The sequence below is a fragment of the Conger conger genome, chromosome 7, assembly GCF_963514075.1.
Source record: "Conger conger chromosome 7, fConCon1.1, whole genome shotgun sequence".
NCBI lineage: Eukaryota > Metazoa > Chordata > Actinopteri > Anguilliformes > Congridae > Conger > Conger conger.
This window is the reverse complement of record NC_083766.1, coordinates 12,793,654-12,810,564: the sequence shown is the minus strand read 5'-3', so window position 1 is coordinate 12,810,564 and position 16,911 is coordinate 12,793,654. Positions and strand designations below refer to the sequence as shown.

Genomic DNA, 16,911 nt, shown 5'->3' with positions numbered 1-16,911 from the left:
GAACGTAATGGGAGCACATGCGCGCAGCATTATTTAATAAACCCCTGCCTGCAATTACAGCTTCCAACAGTTCACCTTATTCAACCTAATTAGGTGTAAGAACGTAGACGGGGGTGCGCAGAACCAGGGGAGATCTGGAGAGACGCGGAAAAATGATTTTGTCATCAGCTGCTCTCTAGTGTTGGGGTTTAAGAATCCCCCCCCCCCCCTCCCTTTTATGCTTTGAAATTATGTGTTTATTTTGAGCCATCATTAGATAAACTTGTGCAGATGTTTGAGGCATTCTTTGAGCAAGGGCACAGATAAGGTCTTTTATTCCTTCAGTAATTACTGTCTACTGCAGCTGCCGTCGGCAGATGGTTTTTAATGGTGACGCACACCAGAGTAATTGCTGCCCATTTGCAGAACTCTGAGAACGGCTGAAAAGTGTTTTGCTGCTTTTGTAAATGAATATGCTTTTATGTTTTTTTTGTTTTTTTCAGATGTGAAAAACGGAGCGCTGAGAGATTACCAAACACGAGGGCTCAACTGGATGATCTCTCTGTACGAAAATGGCATTAATGGAATTCTCGCTGATGAAATGGTAAGAGCTCAGAAGCGGGAAATGAGCCAATGCTAAACCTAAAACGCAGTTTTTAGTGTTTCTAGTGTCTTGCTCTGGGGCGGTATTTATAAAGCCACTGAGAGTGAAACTTAGATCTCACGCGCGTCAGATTTCTGAGAATGACACGATTTTTATCTTAGTTGTAGTAGTAAGAATAAGTGCGTTTTATACGAATTGTTGTGTCAAATGATTTAGGAGCTAAGACCATTCTTAAGAGAGCTCGGGGGAGTCTTAACTCGGTTAGGAGTTGCCAGCAGATGGCTGTGGCACGTGCACAGATGCAGAGACACACCTTTCAACTAAGAAAGGACGTATTGGAAATGTCTTTTGTAGTTTGTGATATTTCTTGCCATGCCTTTTTTGTCTTGTTACATTTTTTCTTTTGAATAAGTAACCTTTTTAATAAGTAGCCTTTTTGAATCCATTATCATCTCAACATACCACGTTGTTTTATAGTCTATGCTACAGCTCTTAACAATTAGTTATGATATGATTAGCAGACTTTCATTTAAAAATGTGAATTTAAACATGGGTCTCTAAATGTTTTAATACAAATTGAATGCAGGCACAAGCACATTGCTAATTGTTCTTGTTTAAAATTGTAAGTTGGGACAACATTTTGTGATAAAGAAGCAGTCCCTCATATCTGTTAATGTATATTCCTTTTTAATATAAACTGAATGGAGGCAATGGCAAATTGCACCATCAATGTAGTTCCTCTTTACGGCACCTGAGAGTGAGCTGTGAATTAAATCAGCACCTAAGAATACCGCTTACGGTTTTCTAAAAAATGGTCTTAGCGCTCATATGCATAGCACTTAGGAGCTAAACATTTCTCACCAAAAGCCTGAATCAAAGTTTGAAACCATTCTTAGGAGTAATTCTGAGGGGCTTTATACATACGTACCCTGGTTCCTGGTACCAGCTCTTAGGGTCCTCACTTGAATTGTCAAGCTCCATGAAGCTCAAGATAATGTCAAAATAATGCCCTCAGATATTGCCCTGTTTCTGTATGCGATATAGGGCTTAAGAGCCCCATCTTAGCTTCTAGCCACTGTTCGAAATAGCCAGTACAGGAGGAGCCCTGAGTGTCAGTACTGCATAGGAGCTGCACACAGCTTACATTTGTGCTTGATGTGATCGGTTGTGATGTGGTCTATGTGTCACACTTTGCAGGGTTTGGGGAAGACTCTTCAGACCATCGCCCTCCTTGGGTATCTGAAACACTACCGGAACATTCCAGGGCCTCACATGGTCCTGGTCCCCAAGTCGACGCTGCACAACTGGATGAACGAATTTAAACGCTGGGTGCCGTCCCTTAAAGCCGTCTGTCTCATCGGAGATAAAGAAGCCAGAGTAAGAGCTCCCCACCCCCCACCCCCTCTTTCCCATCTGCTCTTCTGGTTTGTTCATCTTCCTCTTGGTCTGGTCTTTTCAACAGCTACCATTTGCTTTATACTTCAAATCTCTTTACATTTTGTATGAATATGCATTTATATACAGGTTTCTGAATGTCACATTATTCTACAATCTCAGAAATAAAAGGTGCCTATAGTGCCTGAGGTGGTACCCTATAGGTACATAAAATTGTACCCCTAGCCAGCAATATAGGGGCATGATTTGCACGGCACTGCATATACAGTGCAGTCTGACAGTATTTGGACAGTGACACATTTTGTTTCTGCTCTGTACTCCAGCAAATGGAGTTTGAAATAAAGCAATGATTGTGAAGTTAAAATGCAGACTTCTAGCTTTAATTTGTGGCTGTTTATGTCCATATTGGTGTAGGAATTGTTGCTGTTTTTATACAGTTCCAAAAGTAATTGGATAATTGGTTGCTCAAATGTTTCTTCGAAAGGTGTGTTAAGTCATCTTTAGTTAATTTATAAAAGAGATAGAAAAAGGTTTAGAGTTGATTCTAGGACCAGACTGAAGGCAACTAGCCCCCGAAACAAGCAGGAGTTGAAGAGGGCTACAGTCAAGGCCTGGAAGAACATCACCAAGGAAGATACCCAGCATTTGGTGGTCTGTGGTTCTTCAGGCAGTCATTGATTACAAAGCATTTCCAACAAAATATTGAATATGATGACTTTATTTCATCGTTTTGGAATTGGTCCAATTACTTTTGGTCCCCATAAAAAAAATATAAAAGGCTATAATTCCAAAACAGTTCACCCAATATGGATGCACCATCACATAGTGATTGTTTTATTTCAACTGTTTGTTTGCTGCAGTACAGAGGGAAAACAACAAAAAATTTGTCACTGTCAAAATACTTACGGGCTGCACTGTAAATAAATAAACTTCAATTGCATCTGACATTTGTATTTTATTCTCCTGTCTTTTATTTTGATTCATAATTGCTTTTATTTTGAAGAACCAATTGTATTCTGCGTAACGTTATGCAAAACACGTCAGACCCCTACAATTGATCCAGAACGCTGCAGCTAGTCTGGTATTCATTGTCCCTAGACATTCTCACGTCGCCCCCCTGCTCAGCGGCCTCCACTGGCTGCCAGTTATGGCTCGCATCAAATGGAACAGGAATCAGACCCCGAATACATTCAATCACTAATCAGAACCTATACACCATGCAGACCCCTCCATTCCGCTACTTCGGGACGCTTGGCCCCTTCCCCTTTGTCTCACCTGCTCTTCTTGGTCAACTGCTGTCTGTTATGGCCCCAGGGTGGTGGAATGATCTTCCCGTGGATGTCAGAACGGCAGTCTTTGACCATTTTCAAGTGCAGACTGAAGACTCAGGCTGCGCCTTTCCCTTCCTACCTCACTACCATGATTATGTGCGTCATAGATTGTAAAAGCACTTATGTATAGTTATTATAGTACTCAGCGTACTCTAGCTGCCAACCGTGGTATGCTAGCTTGGAAGTTGATGTACTTTTCAAGGGTTCAATTTGTATCTGTGATCATGCTAGGACTCGGAACTATACTTTCGTCTCGGGTTCTGAATGTACTTGTTCCTGTGTTTGATTTGCACTTCATTGTACGTCGCTCTGGATAAGAGCGTCTGCTCAATGCCTTTAATGTAATGTAAGCATTAAGGTTCCTCTCGACATTAAATGTTCTGTCTCCTACAGGCGGCCTTCATCCGAGATGTCATGATGCCCGGCGAGTGGGATGTGTGTGTCACGTCTTACGAAATGGTCATCAGAGAGAAGTGCGTCTTCAAGAAGTTCAACTGGAGATACCTGGTCATCGACGAAGCTCACAGGATCAAAAATGAGAAATCCAAGGTGGGACACTTTATTCATGCTCGGTGAGGTTTTGGATGGGTCTTTGGTCCCCTAGACTTCTTAGATCCTATGCCAGTGATCAATAAATTGATCAGCAGGCACCAAGAGAATCGATTAATTCTGTCATCATACATTAGAATTAATTTAAGTAACCATTAGTTTTCTGGCTCTCATTTTTTCCGTTGCCTGCAATACTGCCTCAAACATTTCTCATGGCTTTATCTGGTACTGACAGGGAAGTGACGTCATCTTCAGATTCACTCGTTAGCTTAGGTGACCTAACGTTACCTAGTGGTACGGCCAAAAATAATTTAACATTTTATTTTATTTTACCTGCTTTCTTTGGGAGCTCCTGGCAGGTGAAACAAAACACATCATATCTCTCCTGGTCATAGCGAATCCACAGAAGTGCTTTGGTCTAACTCGGAAGAAATGTGCGCTTACGTTTAGCTTCGTAGCCCTGCGATGCTTGTGTTACAGTTTGTGTTTCTTTACTTGCCCGATCAGACAACTGCATTAAGCATTCCATTTAGTTACCCATGGCAACAGGGCAAGTGTTAATCTCGAGGCCCGGGACACATGACTACAGTATTATCCATGTAATCTATTTCCTTGCCAAGAATAACAAATATGAAAATACTAAAAATAGTAATATTAATAATCCACTAATACATGTTTACAATCTCCCAAGTCTCACCTTCACTGATTATCTCCCACTTCTTGAATCAGTGTAGGCTGATTATGATTCTTTTTGCCATAATGGCTGCCAAAATTGCATTATATTTAAGGAACCGTTTTAACTGTATTATTGCTTTATTTATTACAGGGCATTGGTCACTCAAGTATATTTAATGCTGTTAGAATAAAATAGACAGAATGGTGTGTAACCCATTGTTGAACCGGAGTCCAAAAGGCAGCAACCATGGGTAAATTCTAGAAAATATGCAGCAGGTATATTGATTTCTTTCCCACGAAATCTGCAAGATGAGGCTGGTGAAATATAATTCTTCATTAACCTCACAATGTGATTTAATATTTTGGACCCCACTGATTGTGTTATAGTGGGGTTTTGCTGTATTTCTTCTACGTGTGTGTAAATGGTGCCAGTTTCTCCACAGTTGTCTGAAATTGTCCGCGAGTTTAAGACCACCAACCGACTCCTGCTGACCGGAACCCCACTGCAGAATAACCTTCACGAGCTGTGGTCCCTCCTCAACTTCCTCTTACCGGATGTCTTCAACTCCGCAAACGTACGTTTCCGTCCTCGCGGTGCTGTGGTTCCGCGTTGTTTCACAAACAGAAAAAAAACATAAAAAAATTGTTTAGTATGCCTTTTTTGTTTTGCAAGATAAAAAAAAAAAAAAGAAAGAAATAAACAAAATCTGCCTGAGGCAATTATAACTGCATTCTTGTGTTGTTTTCCCAATTCCTGCACCGGCCCTCCAGCGCTGTCATACTTTCTGCCGCTCCTCTTGGACTCCCCTACTTCAGTGAGCCGCGCTCATCGCGGGGGGATGTTTTAGCTGTGCGGCAATCCGAAAGTGAGCCGGGAGCGACACGCCCCCCCCCAGCCTCCCTCAGCTAATGTTTGTGGCAGGCGCGAGGCTCGGACGGCAGATACCGCCTCTCCCCGGGCTCTTGACAATCGTACGCACGGCGAGCACCCGGATTCGAACGCTCCCCCCCCCCCGCGCTCCTCTCCCGGCGCATAAGCTACGCTCTGAACCCCACTAGTCAGCGCGCTTTTGAACAGCGCTGCTGCATTAAAAATGAACACTGTGTGCTTGTTTTTTATTATTATTATTCATTTTCATCTTGTTTTTCCTCTTAGGACTTTGATTCGTGGTTTGACACAAACAACTGTCTGGGGGACCAGAAACTGGTGGAGCGCCTGCACGCGGTACGTTTGGCGAGTCTGCCGTATCCGAACGCCCCGCTCTGGCAGGAGTCTCTTCATTACTAACTGCAGCCTACTGACAGAAAGACCCCAATGTTAAAAAAATACAAATTCTGAAATCAACAGAGTGGGAAGGAGCACTGTATCGCTACGTTAGCAAAAACACTGCCTGCATGCTAAACCCCCCGAAAACTGTTTGTTTACAGTTATAGTTTGTACTTGTTAAGGTCCTGCGGCCTTTTTTGCTCCGCCGCATTAAAGCCGACGTGGAGAAGAGTCTGCCGCCCAAAAAGGAAGTGAAAATATACCTGGGACTGAGCAAGATGCAGAGAGAATGGTAAGCGGCGACCGGCTTGCATGTAGCGCACGTAAAAGGTGTGTTGCTTTTACATTTATTTATTATATCCCGGCATTCAGCAGGTGCTCTTATCCAGAGTGACTTGCACAGCTTGTATTTTACACACCGTACATTTATTCATCTGGAGATTTACTGAAGCACTTCTGGTTAAGTACCTCGCTCAAGGGAACAACAGCAACTATCCCATTGATAATCAGGCCTACTATCTTGAGTTACAAGCCCAGTTTCCCCAACGATTATATTGCACTGCCTCCACTAGATAAAGACATACGGAATAGCAATGTTGCAAGCAATATTAATTTGATGAAACAAACCATATACAGCTTAGCAGTGGTGTATAACTAATGGTAGCTACATATCATATATAGACTATAATGGCACTTATATAGTTATATATAGATATTGTATTTTGTATTAGTTATTGTATTGTTGTGCTCGGGGTATTCTAGCTGCGAACCATGGTATGCTAGTTTGTAAGTTGATGTATTCTTCAAGGGTTCCGATTTTATCTGTATGGTCACACTAGGAGTCAGAACCGCACTGTCCTCTAGAGTCCTCTTCACACTTGTTCCTGTGTTCGATCTGCACTTCAAGGTACTTCGCTCTGGATAAGAGCGTCTGCTAAATGCCTTGTAATAATGTAATGTAATCATAGTTCCATATCATATTGCCGTTTTTTCTGTTCTCAGATGTCGCGCAAATGCAAAAAGTCAATTGTAGCCACGTTAATTTAAAATCTCCACTTTGGTGTTTGATTAACAAGTGCGAGCCACGCCATCAAAACAAAGTGTTGCTTCCAGGCTTGTACGAATGTAGCATTGAGTGAATGTAGCATAGTTACTGGTTTGTTCGAGTTTTCAGTTTGGTTTCATTTTGACTAGGTACACGAAGATACTGATGAAGGACATCGACATTCTCAACTCGGCTGGGAAGATGGACAAGATGAGGCTGCTGAACATCTTGATGCAGCTGCGGAAGTGCTGCAATCACCCCTATCTCTTTGACGGGGCGGAGCCCGGCCCTCCTTACACCACCGACACACACCTGGTCACCAACAGTGGCAAAATGGTCGCCCTTGACAAACTGCTCCCCAAAGTCAAAGAGCAAGGTTGGGGAAATATCATTTGTTTGTCGCAGATGTCTTTTTCTGGGGGGGGGGGGGGGGGGTTGGATTCTCCTCTGGAGAGTGACCAAGTCCAATTCTGATTTTGATAGACCTTGGTATTCCTCACCTCCCATAGGACCTGCTCGTTTTACATTTTGGGGGTTTACATAAATTATCAATTCCATGGTTTTCTTGTGTCACATTTGTTGTCAAAGAGACTGGACAAAAGTATATCTATTCCACAAAATTTCCAAGAGTCTGAGAATTGCACTGGAAAAAAGCCACAGATTTAAACCTATCCATCTTCTTAGCGAAAACTGTCTGGTACTTTTGGTTCTTAAACTAATACTGTCACTATTTTTCAGCTTTACATGGAGACTAACAATAGATTCTGTAATAGCAGAGTTTGTTAATCTGAGAATGCCTTTCCACGGTAACTGACTGTACTTTTGCACTAACTGTTCGAAAGGCGCTTTCTCTTAACCCAGTGTCCACTACATGTGTTTGCTGTGTCTGTAGGGTCCAGAGTGCTCATCTTCAGTCAGATGACTCGAGTCTTGGACATCCTAGAAGATTACTGCATGTGGAGAGGCCATGAGTACTGTCGTCTAGACGGGAACACCCCACATGAAGCCAGACAGGTGCAGAATGCCCCTTCCCCAATCTGTCCTGGAAAGGATAATCATAGATTCTGTTTACAGTGTACGCACCGGCTCTGAGACCTCATTAACCTCGCTAACCATTTGGTTGCTTGTTTATTTTTTAAATCCTGGCAGGAAGCGATAGAGGCCTACAACGCTCCAAACAGCACCAAGTTCATCTTCATGCTCAGCACCAGGGCAGGGGGGCTCGGCATCAACCTGGCAACCGCCGATGTCGTCATCCTGTACGACTCTGACTGGAACCCGCAAGTCGACCTGCAGGCGATGGTTGGTATAACGGTTTGCACGCTGAATGCATACGTTGTTAAGTCGTTCTCTGACTTTTCTACGTTCATGTTCTTAATTCTTCATTTTGACTCGCTGTTTCATTTTTTCCAGGATCGCGCCCACCGGATTGGCCAGAAGAAAACGGTACGTGTGTTTCGCCTAATCACCGACAACACGGTTGAAGAGAGGATTGTGGAGAGGGCCGAAATGAAACTGCGGCTGGACTCCATCGTTATTCAGCAAGGTGAATGATGGCAGGGCAGCACGGATGGTGCAGTGGGTAGCACTGCCGCCTCACAGCAAGGAGGTCCTGGGTTCGAATCCCCGTCGGCCGGGGCCTCTCTGTGTGGAGTTTGCATGTTCTCCCCGTGTCTGCGTGGGTTTTTGTCCGGGTACTCCGGTTTCCTCCCACAGTCCAAAGACATGCAGGTTAGGCTGATTGGAGAGTCTAAATTGCCCATAGGTATGAGTGTGTGAGTGAATGGTGTGTGTGCCCTGCGATGGACTGGCGACCTGTCCAGGGTGTATTCCTGCCTTTCGCCCAATGTAGGCTGATATAGGCTCCAGCCCCCCTGCGACCCTGTTCAGGATAAGCGGGTTAGGATAATGAATGAATGAATGAATGAATGATGGCAGTGCAGCGCTTTGGGAACTGGGTTTATAAATGGAGCAAAACCCTGCCATAAGGCGATAAATGGGGTCCAAACAATTAACTTACATAAAATGCAGGGTTGCGTTTTTGCGAGGTTAATCTTTTTTCTTTTTTTTTCAGTCAGTCTTTCAGTTACTGTGTGAGAGAGTTGATGTTTTCACTCATTATCACCCATTCAAAAGGCCTAAATCCAAATGCACGTACATTATATGAGATAAATCAATTTCCTTTATTGAATTTTGACAGAGAAAAACAGGAAGCATATAACTGATGTTTAACATAATACACACACGCAAGTTAAACATGTAGGAAATAGGCTGATTATGACAAACAAAATGTGACAAATGTATATATAGCTAGAAATTACATAAGTTAACTGAGTGTAGCACGACCGGTTATCATTTTACAACGTTATACATCAAGTGAAACTAATGGCGGCTGCATTGTCAGCACTAATCCTTCATTAAAAATGTAAGAGATGAGTAAAGGGGAGGACGGGAGCCCAGCGATGATCACGTTGTATCTGAATTTGTGTTATTGTTTGGCGCATTAACGCAGGGTTTTACAGTAACTCAAAGGCTACAGGTTCAGTTCAACAGGGGCACTGCCATTGTATCATTGAGTACTTCAGAACGTAATCAAATACTGTAGAGTTTAAGGAATAAAGAATGTTAATTTCTTCAAGTTGCTAAGAGCATCTGCTCAATGCTGAAAGGTAAATGTAAGATATTCAGCATGGTCACCTCAGACAGTTATAATCCTATTTCTGTCATGAACAAGTTGACAAGCACAGATGCTGCCCAATAAGAGCACGGTACAAATTCTCAATTTTTGAGCAGTTACGAAGCATTAATTTAAAGCCCCTTATCTGCCTGCTGGAGTGGCACTGTATTCTCAAACCAGCTTCACATAAGTCCATGCAGAAAGGATTATGTCAGTCACCATTTGCATTCGGTCATATACTGTATATTGATATGTGCCCATCTTGTGAGAGATGGGTTCTGCTATTTGAAGCTAACGCGTGAGAACTGTATGGATGTTTTTCCGCTAAAAAACGCTACCCTCCAGGGAGGCTGATTGACCAGCAGTCCAGCAAACTGGCCAAGGACGAGATGCTGCAGATGATCCGGCACGGGGCCACGCACGTCTTCGCCTCCAAAGACAGCGAGCTCACAGACGAGGACATCAACACCATACTGGAGCGCGGGGAGAAGAAGGTGAGGGCGGAGTGGCTCTCCGGTGCCCTCCTGAGACCACCTGCGGGGTCCAAGGCCCCGCTCACTGCCAAGCACACCGCCCATGTTTTTTTGTTTTAAATTTGTTAAGCCTATATTTAACCAGGTGAAAGTCTCTACGAGCTGGTTGGTGCCTTGCATGGCAGCCAATCGGCATTGGTGTGTGAATGTGCACTATATAAATTCCAACTCCATTTACAAGACCTGGCCAATAGGGCAGCATAAAAGATATTCATAAAAGTCGCTTACAAAGACAAAACATAAAAACAAAAACAAGACTGTATATAAAAGAGTATCCTGTATATAAAAATACATAACAAAATCTGGAAAATCTCTCAAATAGGACACATTAAATGCAGTGCAGAGAAATTGACCAATAGAATAATAACATACATTTGTATTTTTGCTCCAGACCGCAGAAATGAACGAACGGCTACAGAAGATGGGCGAAGGCTCTCTGAGGAACTTCACAGTGGACACTGGCACTGTGGAAACCAGCCTCTACAATTTTGAAGGGGAGGACTACAGGGAAAAGCAAAAGGTATCTCGGCTTATGGACGTTCGTGACTATCCCTCTTTCAGGCAAGACATTAAACAGTAGTGGTGACCTTATAAACTGAAGATAGCTAGGGTAGTGCTCTGCTAGCTTCAACTGCTTCAGTAAATGTCCAGCTCAATAAACGGACAATATAAACATAAGGTGTGCAAGTCACCTAGTTCAGGGTGTCTGTTAAGCACATAAATAATCTAATAAAAATTCTCTTCCGCTGCTGTGGCAATTGTTCCAGAGACTTTGGGGGCCCAATTTGACTTTTTAAACCTGCCTATTTTGTATGGTATTGTATTTGCATTTAGAGTTGCTGTTGAACGTCAGGACCAAAGACGAATCAGTTCCAGTCACGCAGGCCATTATGAGGCTGAAAAATCTGATTAAATCGGTAGCAGACGTAGCCAAAGCATTTAGTGTGTGAAAACATTGACACACCATCAATGTACACCATCGGTCCATTGTCAAGAGGGGCATTCTGTCAGAAATCAATCACTTTCTGACCTCACCTTTTTAGATTTGGCTTGGGCATCTCTGTATTGATGGTGTGCCTGCTGACAGCAGCAGCAGGATGAGTTCTGTGTACAGAAACAGTGAGCCCAAACACACTGCTAAAGCAAGCAAGGGCCAGAGCCAAAAAGAGGAATGTTCTCAGCTAGCTGAGCCAGTCACTTGACCTGAATCGAATTGAACTAGAAGACAAGACTGAAGGCAGAAAGCCCCGGAAACAAACAGGATCTAAGTGAAGATGGCTGCAGTACAGGCCTGGCACCGGGGAAGATAACCAGCATCTGGTGATGTCTATGTGCAGCCAGTCAACGAATGCAAAGGATTTGCGACCAAGGACTAAATGTGATGCCTTTAGTTAAGATTGTCAATTTGTTCCATTATTTTTAGCCCCTAAAATTGGGTGGATGACTATATAATAAGGCTCTAATTCTTACAAGGATCACATTAAGTACTGTAAATACCCTCAAATGAAGGTTCACAGTACGCGCTTGAAGCCAACATTCATTCTTTCGTTTCAAGTCCAGTGTGCTGGAGTTTAGGGGCCAAGCAAAATGTTGTCGCTGTTAAAATTTCAAATACTGTACTGCACTGTATATTTTTACAATGTGCACACAAAAAATAAAGGAATCCGAGCTTATTGCAGGAATGGTTTCAGTTCAATTTACACGGAATGCAAAAACAATGTAAATATGTATTCATTCATTCACTTGGCCAGCCATGCATTCATATTTATGTGTGCATTCCGTAAGGTCTATATTAGCTCTGTAATATTTTTCTGCGACAAGCTAATACTCATAACCGCTGCGAGCGACTGTATTCTGACAATATCTCGGGAAGACTCGGTGTGAGCTGTGCTTCCTGTTAACTTTGACTTTCTGACTTTCAGCTCAGCATGATGGAATGGATCGAGCCACCGAAACGGGAGAGGAAGGCCAACTACGCGGTGGACGCGTATTTCAGAGAAGCCCTGCGAGTCAGCGAGCCCAGGGCTCCGAAGGTAGGGGGGTTTGTGCCTAAATAAACTGCGGCGGTGACCGCCTTATGACTGCGACCGCGTCGCGACCGCGCGTTGGGAAAGAAACCTGTCCACGCTCCTCTGTCTGAATTCACCCAGGCGCCGAGGCCCCCGAAGCAGCCCAACATCCAGGACTTCCAGTTCTTCCCCCCGCGCCTGTTTGAGCTGCTGGAGATGGAGATCCTCCACTACAGGAAGACCATCGGCTACAAGGTGAGCAACCCCCTCCCCGACCCCCAAACTGGGCGACATGGCTCAGGCGGTAAGAGCAGTCGGCTGGCAGTCGGAGGGTTGCCGGTTCAATCCCGCCCTGGGTGTGTGTTTAAGTGCCCCTGAGCAAGACACCTAACCCCTAAATGCTCCTGACAAGCTGGTTGGTGCCTTACATGGCTGCCAATCATTGTTGGTGTGTGAGTGTGTGCATGAATTAGTGAATGAGAAGCATCAATTGTACAGCTATATAAACGCAAACCATTTACCATTTACTGCTCAACCCTGTTCTTGGAGATCTGTCATCCCTGCAGGTTTTCAGTTCAACCTTAATTTGGCACTGATTCGGAATAACCACTCTCCCTCTCCACCGCTGCTGTTTGTGGTGAGCACTCTGGCACTAAAATGGCTGCCGTTGCATCACTCAGGTGGGTGCTGAGGTGGTGGTGGTGGTGGCTGAGACAAGTTTTGCCCTCATCACTAAGGCACTCCTGAGTATGAGAAAAGCAAGGAATTATAATGAATTATTACTGATTAGCAGGTGATGAACGAGGTGTGCTTTGTTTTTTGTTGGAGTAGAACCTACTGGAAGGTAGATTGGGCAGCCCTGTTCTAGGGGCACACATGGCGCCATTTCATTAGCGGCTAACCCCTGCGGAAGGCCCTGAGAAGAGCCTGTGGGCTTGGGCAGACAGCTGTGGCTGTACTCTAAACTGCCAGTTGGTAAGACAGAGGAGAGCGGGCTGGTCCTCTTTGGCTGCTGCCAGCTGTGCCTGTTCCCTCGCATAGCCAGGGAGGCCTACTGTAAAAGCCTCACACAAGGTTGATCGCAAATTGGCTAAGGCAGAGTTTGTAAGCGCCAGGGCTGTATCAGTTTCTGTTTTTTATGCCAACGCCTGGCCTTAATTACTTAATTATCGATCGATATACTTGCGTATCTATCTGGCATTCGCACAGTGGTTTGAGGCTCATTTGAGGCAGTGTGAAAACGAACCCTAAAATAGTATGGATTATGGGTAATCTTGCGATAAATGATTGCTCCACTTGTTACAGGCCGAAATGCAACGTGGCTGCCCCCTACTGCTGGAACCTCGCAAGTATTATTTCCCGGTTGGTGGCATTCTTGCCACAGAGGCAAAACGTTGCATGAAACACAAAAACAATGTACTTTGCAGGAGCTGGAGCCATCTTTGGGTCCAAGCTGTGGTCCAATCACAGTCCAATAGATGACAGAGGAAAAGGGGGAGCTTTTTATTACAATTGGGGGAGACTTATGACTCTTCTCCCGTACCGTTGGAAAATAGAATGCCGACATGTAGTGCAGTCTGCAGTATGCCCGCACTCAGCAAAGAAAGAGATATATACATATTTCTAAAAATATGTATATATCATCAATACTATATTTAGTCGAAGTCGAAACTTCACCTACTTAACGACTTTCTCATTTCTTCACAAAGTAGTTCACTCAAGGGAAGATAGCAAGGGAAGGGAATGTGTTTAAGTAGAACCGAATCATCCACTGTCTCCTGTGCTCTGGGAGGAAGCCATATAAGAGCATAGCCAATAGTTGAAGCAGGGCTGCCTTTTCCTCTAGACTTCTGTCTCTGTGAGAGGCCATTCTGTTTTGAGTCTCGTGCCCAGACTTGGGAACGTATCCTTTTTGTAATAATGGCTAATTGCTTGCATTTCTGTGCTTTACGTACACCGGGCGTATCCAAGTCGGCCCTGAGGGAACCCTGTGTATGCTTATTTTCGTTCCAACCACAATTGCAATCCCAGAATTTTAACAAGCTGATATTTCTTCTTAATTAGGTGCAACTACATAAAAAAGTGGTTACAAAATTATTAACAGGAACTGGGGAACCCCCTACTCTTTGCAATGAATGTCACGGGATCTTTAATGACCACAGAGAGGCAGGGCCTCGGTTTAAAGCTTCATCCGAAAGACGCCGTCTCCGACAGCACAGTGTCCCCATCACTGCACTGGGGTTTAATTGCCCTGAGGGAAAACAACTTATTTTGTTCCAGGAGGTCTCCCATCCTAGTATAAACCAAGCCCACACCTGCTTCGCCTCTACCATTCAGCAGAAGCTGGCTATAGTGGCAATAACAGTAGCGGTCGTCTAGAAATGAACTGCCTGAAGGTATTACCCGAATCCTGTTGAGGTGTTTTTCTTTGGCGGTCTGCATGATGCCTCCACCTGACACCACACCACAGTTTTCATGTCCACTAGGTATACCACAGCTGTAATGGTCTTCACTCTTCGCATGCCAACTGGCTGCAGTGACTAGCTAGTAACCCAGGAATACACTGAAAACTCTCCTCAGGGCTGTAGGCTTTATTGGTTTGTGGAAACTGCATCTCCTTCCAGATGTGTATATATTTGTATTGATTTATCCACATAATAAATTACAAAAACCAACGGATCATTATCTTATTAACCTTAAACCCGGCACAGAGGAACATTTTCAAATCGTTAGTGTCAGCATCCTGAGTGTAGCCAACAGGGCCTGGATCGCATTTGCATTAGTAATGGTGCCTGACAACTTTGACTCAGTGTACCTCAAGACCATGTTTAATCAAAATCATTTTAATGGTTATAAATAACCAAATAAAATAAATGCTGCTACTAAGCTCTTATTATTATGAAATTGAATTTGTTTTATTAAGCATGAGCACGTTCTTATACTGCTGGAGGATTTGCTTTAGGTCGTTGAATATATTATGATGTCAACATCAAGACAATCTGCATAAAATGATATTTTTCGGTGGTGATGGACATCCAGTGCATTGTACACATACGTGAATAAGCCTGCTTGCCAGGACTGACTTCTGTGCTTTACTGAGCTTGTCTGGTGTATTGGAACCTATGAAACGCTCTCCGAAAGTGCAAACCCCTGCCTCCTGGTCCTCCTGGTTGGCTCAGTTGTACCAGCCAAGATCAGTCGAGCACAGGAGAATAATTGAATGCAAAACAATGATGTATTTGACCCTGGTCTGATCTACAGCTTGCTCAGTAATAGTTGTGCGCTGTCTGGGCAGGTTCCCCGGACTCCAGACATCCCCAACGCAGCGCAGGTCCAAAAGGAGGAACAGAGGAAGATCGATGAGGCGGAACCGCTCTCTCCCGAAGAAGCAGAGGAGAAGGAGAAGCTCCTGACACAGGCAGGCTTCCCTCAAATGCCCCTGTACAAAAGCCCAAACCTAGAGAAAGGTTTTACTTCCCTCAAACGCCCCTGTGCAAAAGCCCAAACCTAGAGAAAGGTTTTACTTCCCTCAAACGCCCCTGTACAAAAGCCCACACCTAGAGAAAGGTTTTACTTCCCTCAAACGGCCCTGTATAAAAGCCCACACCTAGAGAAAGGTTTTACTTCCCTCAAACGCCCCTGTACAAAAGCCCACACCTAGAGAAAAGTTTTACTTCCCTCAAACACCCCTGTACAAAAGTCCACACCTAGAGAAAGGTTTTACTTCCCTCAAACGGCCCTGTACAAAAGCCCACACCTAGAGAAAGGTTTTACTTCCCTAAAACGCCCCTGTATAAAAGCCCACACCTAGAGAAAGGTTTTACTTCCCTCAAACACCCCTGTGCAAAAGCCCACACCTAGAGAAAGGTTTTACTTCCCTCAAACGCCCCTGTGCAAAAGCCCAAACCTAGAGAAAGGTTTTACTTCCCTCAAACGCCCCTGTACAAAAGCCCACACCTAGAGAAAGGTTTTACTTCCCTCAAACGGCCCTGTATAAAAGCCCACACCTAGAGAAAGGTTTTACTTCCCTCAAACGCCCCTGTACAAAAGCCCACACCTAGAGAAAAGTTTTACTTCCCTCAAACACCCCTGTACAAAAGTCCACACCTAGAGAAAGGTTTTACTTCCCTCAAACGGCCCTGTACAAAAGCCCACACCTAGAGAAAGGTTTTACTTCCCTAAAACGCCCCTGTATAAAAGCCCACACCTAGAGAAAGGTTTTACTTCCCTCAAACACCCCTGTGCAAAAGCCCACACCTAGAGAAAGGTTTTACTTCCCTCAAACGCCCCTGTAGAAAAGTCCACACCTAGAGAAAAGTTACTTCCCTCAAACACCCCTGTACAAAAGTCCACACCTAGAGAAAGGTTTTACGTCCCTCAAACGGCCCTGTACAAAAGCCCACACCTAGAGAAAGGTTTTACTTCCCTCAAACGCCCCTGTATAAAAGCCCACACCTAGAGAAAGGTTTTACTTCCCTCAAATGCCCCTGTGCAAAAGCCCACACCTAGAGAAAGGTTTTACTTCCCTCAAATGCCCCTGTGCAAAAGCCCACACCTAGAGAAAGGTTTTACTTCCCTCAAACGCCCCTGTACAAAAGCCCACACCTAGAGAAAGGTTTTATTTCTCTCAACGTGTGGGGGATATGTGTCACGGTTTTCAGAAAGACTTGCATGCTTATTACCTTCATGCAGAACGTGTCTTCTTATCACACACCTCCACTGACTTAGTCCCAAAGCGACATGAGACAGCACGTGTTACGGTATTTTTCACAGAGACATTACCAGACAAATGAGAACAGAAAATATTAATGACAGACCCTGGACCAGCAAGTGAGGAAAAGTATAGT

The 16,911-nt window shown here is 44.2% G+C and overlaps 1 protein-coding gene across 1 annotated transcript in view; it reads left to right on the top strand.

Annotated features, from left to right (window-relative positions):
- Positions 1-16,911, top strand: part of smarca1 (SWI/SNF related, matrix associated, actin dependent regulator of chromatin, subfamily a, member 1) — a 28,653-nt gene that overhangs the window by 8,978 nt on the left and 2,764 nt on the right. Inside the window, exons 5-19 of the mRNA XM_061248585.1 lie at positions 483-583; positions 1,781-1,960; positions 3,703-3,858; positions 4,977-5,108; positions 5,690-5,758; positions 5,983-6,092; positions 6,995-7,221; positions 7,738-7,859; positions 7,995-8,147; positions 8,259-8,391; positions 9,868-10,016; positions 10,447-10,575; positions 11,978-12,088; positions 12,206-12,319; positions 15,360-15,482. Of these exons, the coding sequence (XP_061104569.1) occupies positions 483-583; positions 1,781-1,960; positions 3,703-3,858; positions 4,977-5,108; positions 5,690-5,758; positions 5,983-6,092; positions 6,995-7,221; positions 7,738-7,859; positions 7,995-8,147; positions 8,259-8,391; positions 9,868-10,016; positions 10,447-10,575; positions 11,978-12,088; positions 12,206-12,319; positions 15,360-15,482 (2,009 nt within the window). The remainder of the gene's footprint in view (positions 1-482; positions 584-1,780; positions 1,961-3,702; positions 3,859-4,976; positions 5,109-5,689; positions 5,759-5,982; positions 6,093-6,994; positions 7,222-7,737; positions 7,860-7,994; positions 8,148-8,258; positions 8,392-9,867; positions 10,017-10,446; positions 10,576-11,977; positions 12,089-12,205; positions 12,320-15,359; positions 15,483-16,911) is intronic.